Source organism: Gilbertella persicaria (assembly GCF_025201335.1).
Source record: "Gilbertella persicaria strain CBS 190.32 chromosome Unknown B0P05scaffold_7, whole genome shotgun sequence".
In the NCBI taxonomy this organism is placed as follows: Eukaryota; Fungi; Mucoromycota; class Mucoromycetes; order Mucorales; family Choanephoraceae; genus Gilbertella; species Gilbertella persicaria.
The window spans coordinates 605,752-612,322 of record NW_026251968.1 but is presented as its reverse complement, the minus strand read 5'-3'; the positions used below and the strand labels follow the sequence as shown (position 1 = coordinate 612,322).

General features: G+C 36.0%; 4 protein-coding genes across 4 annotated transcripts; 2 read left to right on the top strand and 2 right to left on the bottom strand.

Moving 5' to 3' along the window:
• Positions 1–87: 87 nt before the first annotated feature.
• Positions 88–504, top strand: B0P05DRAFT_569319 (glycosyl-transferase for dystroglycan-domain-containing protein; the record flags this gene model as incomplete). The annotated part of the gene is made up of 1 exon (XM_051581242.1): positions 88–504. One exon carries the CDS (start codon positions 88–90, stop codon positions 502–504), a length of 417 nt encoding a protein of 138 aa, XP_051437977.1.
• On the bottom strand, positions 469–1,639 carry B0P05DRAFT_530317 (phosphoesterase). Its single transcript, XM_051576848.1, has 4 exons — positions 1,393–1,639; positions 1,039–1,344; positions 731–988; positions 469–684 (listed from the first exon to the last, which is right to left on the bottom strand). The coding sequence occupies exons 1-4, from the start codon at positions 1,516–1,518 to the stop codon at positions 628–630; spliced, it is 747 nt and encodes a 248-aa protein (XP_051437976.1). The 5' UTR covers positions 1,519–1,639; the 3' UTR covers positions 469–627.
• A 677-nt stretch (positions 1,640–2,316) lies between these two features.
• Positions 2,317–2,993, bottom strand: B0P05DRAFT_530314 (uncharacterized protein). The gene is made up of 3 exons (XM_051576847.1): positions 2,907–2,993; positions 2,760–2,856; positions 2,317–2,709 (listed from the first exon to the last, which is right to left on the bottom strand). The coding sequence occupies exons 1-3, from the start codon at positions 2,940–2,942 to the stop codon at positions 2,402–2,404; spliced, it is 441 nt and encodes a 146-aa protein (XP_051437975.1). The 5' UTR covers positions 2,943–2,993; the 3' UTR covers positions 2,317–2,401.
• An 807-nt stretch (positions 2,994–3,800) lies between these two features.
• B0P05DRAFT_332264 (sulfate transporter family-domain-containing protein) lies at positions 3,801–6,502 on the top strand. Its single transcript, XM_051573556.1, has 7 exons — positions 3,801–4,069; positions 4,126–4,396; positions 4,452–5,241; positions 5,304–5,654; positions 5,777–5,897; positions 5,968–6,100; positions 6,157–6,502. Exons 1-7 carry the CDS (start codon positions 4,018–4,020, stop codon positions 6,368–6,370), a joined length of 1,932 nt encoding a protein of 643 aa, XP_051437974.1. The 5' UTR covers positions 3,801–4,017; the 3' UTR covers positions 6,371–6,502.
• The last annotated feature ends 69 nt before the right edge of the window (positions 6,503–6,571 follow it).

The window sequence follows — 6,571 nt, the reverse complement described above, 5'->3', positions numbered from 1 at the left end:
GAACTTCGTCGCCTTGTTGGTAAAGATGTGGCATACATCACAGATCCAGGAGCAGGACATGGGCCTACACTTGCCACAGAAATTGCTATGGTTCGTCCTTTGTTAATGGGTGATCCTTTAGCTTATGAAGTATGCTACGAATCACAATGGGAACCTTATTATGTTGTTCATCGCTCTGCTCCATTATATGATGCTCGTTTTAGAAATCAAGGTGGAGATAAACAATCGCATGCACTTCACTTGAATGCAGAAGGTTATAGATTCATGGTATTACGTCAAGTATTTATGGTCCATAAAGATCATTCCACATTTGTATGGCCCAATGGAGGATTTGAAAGGTCTCAAAAGGCAACTACAAATTGGAATTATTTTGTAGGATTTATGCAGGAAATCGAAGGAATTTATGGCAAGAGTGCTAGATGGCCTCGTGGGTGCAGCGCAAATTCAATTGGTTGGCAGGATCAAAGAAGAGATACTGTTGGCTTAGCTGCTGGTGCAGTTTAACAACACCAAAGAAAAATCATTTAGCATACACACACACACATATATATATATATATAGACTTTATTTTGATATATGTATCTTTAATTATATTCTTGGCTGAGTGCCAGACTCAACAGATAGAGATCACAATTTGATCAAATTTGCCTTCTTGTCATTTTGTCCAAGGTCACCTAATCCCCACTACACAAAATAAATAAGATCATTTTTTGTCTTCATTCTAACTTACGTTGTCTTCAATTGTCTTTAACAAAGAATAATGAGTATATTTTGTGTTGTCCTTTTTCTGCTTGCTACTAGGATGAAAATCAGGACCAAACAAGACAGTCAAAACCTTGTTGTTGTCAGAAGCACCATCATCTTCATCAAAAGTCAATACAAACATTGTATTCTTGCTGAATGCACTCTTATTGATACGCTTTCGCAGAAATTTCTTTAGCCAATTTGATCCAAACTTCATGTTTGTATCATGAGCATCATTATCAATCTATGATAAAGTAAGTTTTCTATTATTTTCTATTCTCTAAAAATTCTTACATTGGGAGTGTAAAATACGAATTGAGGCACTGTATTCTTCTCGATATCTTTGTCTAGTTGATTTGAGTTTACAATCTTGGAGCATCTAGACTTGTTGTTTTGGATGTTTTTGAAAGAGATAAAAGGATTATGCTTTCTTGCGTATTTGTCGATATCCATCTTCTTGTTGCAGTTCCCGGGGTAGTCTTCTTGGTAAGTTTTCCACGATACACCCTTAGCTTCCAGAAGATCAACAATGGTTTTCCTGTTAATATTGGATTTGTCGTCTTCATTTGTTCCTTTGGTTGATCCACTAATCAACGCAATCTTTCCAGACTATAAGAAGCCATTTTTTGTATGCATATAAACACTTACATAATTTGGTTGCGAAGGATGCGTTGTAGCAAGATAATTCGTCAACAAGATACCATTCTTGTACTGTTTGTTTAATTCCTTGATAAACTTGTCTTTGTACGCAACATCATAGTCTTGATTCTCCATTACAATAATAACCACTCTGTCAAAATACTTTCCTTTTTTAATACCAGTACTGTTTCCAGTAGGTCGAGCATCACAGACATAAATCCAGACACAAGCAAGGAGTAGGATAGCAATTGTAAATTTCATTGTAGGTTGAATTGATTCTAAACATTTGACGTTTATATATGTTTTCGAGCTAATTAACTTGCATCTATCAATGTCATACAGTCATAATGCTATGATGGACCCAAGTACCTTGCTAATTATCATAAAATGACTTTAAAAGCTCTAGCTGCAATGTACACATTACTGTATTATTGCAATTGTTAAGAACTTTCCCAATATAGCGATATCCTTTAATTTATATCCACTGTGGCACGAACAATTTGAAGTGTTTTCTCCCAGGATGATGGCTTTGTTGGTGAGACATTGCAAAGTTCCTTTATTTAGTTAACCTTAGTTTTGACGAGTTCTATTATATTGACACAGAAAACTCAAAGAAAAAAGATTTAGAGTTGTAATAGTCAGGAACTTACTCAATTTGTTTGTAGTAATTACTAGTTAGCTTAACTCTTTGCAGCAATAATCAAGCATTTCTTTGCGGGCCCAGCTATTTTTTAAAGGCGAAGTAAATCAGATTACTACCGAATATTTTACAGGGGTTTGAGAATATCCGAATTTCTTTATCGCAAGTAGCAATTTAGATTATACTGCGTATTCAATAGCCATATGCTGTAATAGGGATACCATTGATTCCTATTTTCTAAATCGGAAAACTAATATTTACGGAATCCTCTCCTTCCAAATTAAGAAAAATACGTGGTGTTCTAAAAAAGGCATAAAACATCATCGATTTCAAAAGTATTTATTATTATAGATTTACAAAGATTAAAGCAACATCAATTTAGTTCTTGAGGAGACCATAGATGGTGCTACCAGCAGTGCCAAGAAGACCCAAAAGGCCAAGGTAGGCGAAGCTACCACGCAAGCGCTTGGAAGGATCACCAGTGCTGTAGCCATTGCCATAAATCATACGGCCTAAAAGGAAGATACCACCACAAGCAGAAGAGATTTCGGGGTACTTGAGACCACCAATTAAAAGAAGAGTTTGATAGACGGGGAAGATTTCGAGAGTGTTTTGATGAACGCGTTGGACACAGTTGAAGATGTTCTTCTTGGGGTCCTTTTCAGCTTCACTCTTTTCGGCATACACTACCATCCTTTGTCAATTATCGCGTCACTTCTGTATGATGTATACTTACTATAAGGATAAGGAATACCAGCAGCTCTACGGGCACCGCCAGTCTTGGCACCCAAAAAGAACAAGTAAAGTGCACTGAAAGTAGCCGTACCGAGAACCTGTTTACATGCGCATTAGCTCCTACCGTATATCATTTGAATACACTTACGTAACCGTATTCAGAAGGAATAAGAAGAGCAACCATTGTTATGTTTAATGATGAAAAGAAGAGAAAAGAAAAGAAGAGAAAAGAAAAGAAATACTTTATATATATACACCAATGTGTAATCCAAAATCAGAACGAAACCATTACGCAAACTGTCGTGGCCAAAATCATTTTTCCAGCCAATTACTAATCAATAATCTTTGACTGTATTAGAGATTTCCCGCACGCTTTATTTGCTTAATATTAATATAAATCCTGTGTACAGTGCTCACAACAAAAAAGGCATTTGATACACAGCGATATAAATAAACAATTACTTTGAACTACACAAGACCATTGAGCTGAGGTGTTATTTTGACTGTGAAACAATTTACGGAGCATCTTGCAAAAACAACCAAGAAAGAAAAACACCAGTCTGAGATGTTCAGTGACTTTGGTGACGAGTATTTCTCGGTCATTTATGTCGACAGCATACCATTTTGACGTGTTGGTAGTAATTGCCAAAGTATTTTAAATATGAATGTACTTACAAGGAATTTATTTAGCATAGACTTTAATCAAAAGGGATTTCTTGTCGAAATAAACAAATTTCAATTGTGTATGTTATTTAACAAATAAGGGCTACGTAAATGCCAGTCAAATACATTTGGTTTAGTGATTGGAAAATCTTATTTTAAGGATTCACTTTCAATAGAAATTATTGTAAATTATGAACTAAATACAATGAAGTCTTTATAGGCCATATCAAGAGCATTATTAGACACCTTTCAAGTAAAAAATGCTAGAGATTGTGCAACGTAAAACTGCAAATCGTCCAGTCCACTTTTTTCTAAACATCTAATTTTAGGATAAATCTTGTAGGTTAAATTATTCAATTCTACATTTTTATTTAACTTTGCTTTTTCTTTTAATAAATATATACCCAATTGTTATACTAAACTATTGTCGATGTTTTCGCCAAATACACCAAGTATTGTATAAATAAACATTACATTTCGAGAAACCAAACATTTATTTTCCCATCCCCCTTTTTTTTATAGGCGCTCATTCTTTACATTTGGAAGAAACAGACGATGAAGATCATTTACCTCCAAATGCTACATCAGAAACCCAAATGCTTTTGAGTGTTGAAGATCAGATTCCTCGCTATCTTACAGCTTCTCCATGTAAGACAGGATATCATAGTTATACATGCATAGCACAAACTTAACTTAGCATGTAGTACCTTCTGTCAGGTTACCTGATAAGACTCCAAAAGGATTCTGGGACACTCTAAAAGTACGATCAAGATACTATTTGCCAATCTTGCAGTGGCTTCCTCTATACAATCTACAGATATTTTGGGGAGACTGTCTGGCTGGAATTACTTTATCTTGTCTGCTAATCCCACAAGGATTGTCTTATGCGACAGCATTATGTAAACTGGAGGCAGTTCATGGCTTGTATGGTATTGCTTTTCCTGCAATTGCGTATGCCTTTTTCGGCATGTCTAGGTAAGTGATATGGTTCTTGATCACATCATGAAATGACCATAAATCAAATAAACAGACAAATGTCAGTGGGACCTGAATCAACTTTGGCGCTCTTGATTGGGTCATCTATCGCACAACAAGAACACCTCAAGTCAAATGATTACACAATTGAGCCTTTAGCTTGGGCATGCCTCATGACACTCTTTACGGGAATCTTCACTTTACTCCTTGGTATATTTCGACTAGGCTTCTTAGATAGTCTCATGAGCCGTGCTCTTTTGCGTGGTTTTATCAGTGGTGTTGCATTAGTAGTCATGGTGCAGCAAGCAATCACATTATTAGGTCTTGTTGAACTCAGCAAAGCGTGGGGCATTTCAGAAGCTTCGACAACAATAGAGAGACTTTATTTTCTCCTCAAGAACCTTGATCATGCACACATATTGTCGTCGATTATTTCCGTTATAACTGTTTCCTTTTTATTGTTTATGCGCTCCTTAAAATCCCGTTATGGTTTGACAAAAAAATGGCTTCAATTATTTCCAGACGTCTTGCTGGCTGTTGTAATCTCTATTTTACTCACAAAGCATTTGGATTGGGAGCACAAGGGCCTGGCTATTTTGGGAGAGATTGACAGTGCAGGCATACTATTGCCTTCGATCCCTTCCTTTCCTCCTACCAAGCACATGAAGGATTTACTCGTCTCTTCTGCTATGATTGCTGTCATTGGATTCGTTGAGTCTATTGTCATTGCAAAGATTTACTCTAGTAAACATAATTATTCAGTAAGCGCCAACAGAGAACTAGTTGCTTTGGGTGTAGCAAACATCTGCAGTGGGTTGTTTCAAGGTATTCCTGCTTTTGGATCTGTAAGTCCCTTGCCTTTTTAATGTGACGATATATCACAAGCTAATTTTGTTTTTTTTTCTAGGTGTCTCGAAGTAAAATCAATGATAAGGCTGGTGCTCGTACTCAAATGGCGTGTCTAATTACTGGCATGATAGCTATCCTTGCTATCCTGTTTTTACTGCCCTACTTTTACTATTTACCAAAAGCAGTTTTATCGTCTATTATTTTTGTTGCAGTACTTTCTCTCCTTTCAGAGCTCCCTGAAGATCTACATTTTATTTTTAAAATAGGAGCTTGGAAAGATCTTGCCTTGCTACTTATTACATTCTTTGCTACTATTATCATCTCTCTTGAATTTGGCACTCTCTTGGCAGTTACCTTATCGTTACTAATGACGATTCGAGAAACAAGTTATCCCCGTATCTCAATTATGGTAAGCATTTATCGACGGAATTTAAAACAGGTTACCAATTGTTTGTGACTGAAAGAGACTATTTTGTGTCGATGACTAACATTTGTGTGAATCAAATTTTTCTAAAACCGTTTTACTTTTAGGGACGAGTTAAAGGTTCAGTCAATAAGTTCAAGCCTATTCAGAACGACTCTTTGGAGATCGAGCATTTACAGGATGTACTTATTGTTCGCATTGAGGAAGCATTATTTTTTGCTAACACAGGTAATAACAAGAGCTAGATCTCTTTTCGACCATGCTATTTGTAACTCATCTCTTTTTTGTTTTGTTTAAGGTCAATTGAAAGACCGATTGAGACGGTTGGAAATGTTTGGTGATATGTCTATTCATCCTTCCGAGAGACCCCGAAGAAGTGAATCGTTGTATACAATATTTGATGTTGGCAGTATGCCTTCGATTGATGCAAGGTAAAAAAATAACTAGAGAAAAAAAGATGTTGAATCTAATGCATGGACAATAATAGCGCTATCCAAATTTTCTATGAGATTGTAGAGGCTTACCAAAGTAGATCAGTACAAGTCTATTTTGTTAGGTTAAGGGAGCAACCCATGGCCATGTTTAAGAAATCAGGTTTGCTGAATCTGTTTGGTGAAAATCATTTGTTTAGAAAGGTATCAGAGGCTATAGAGTATGTTGAACTTGACATATCAAAACGCGGTATTTTACCTACTTGTTAAATAAGGAAATAAGCGGGATTTAGAATGACTCTTACAATCTCCATCTTGCAATACAATTTAAGCTACGTGTTTGGGCCTTTTTGTTCAAACATGATTGGGTTATCAATAAAAAAAATCCATCCATCTTTTAATCTATTCTATTTCGAATACCGATTAATCAGTAAGCCACTCGAAAAATCCAAATTTAAAGCGTTAGCAGGA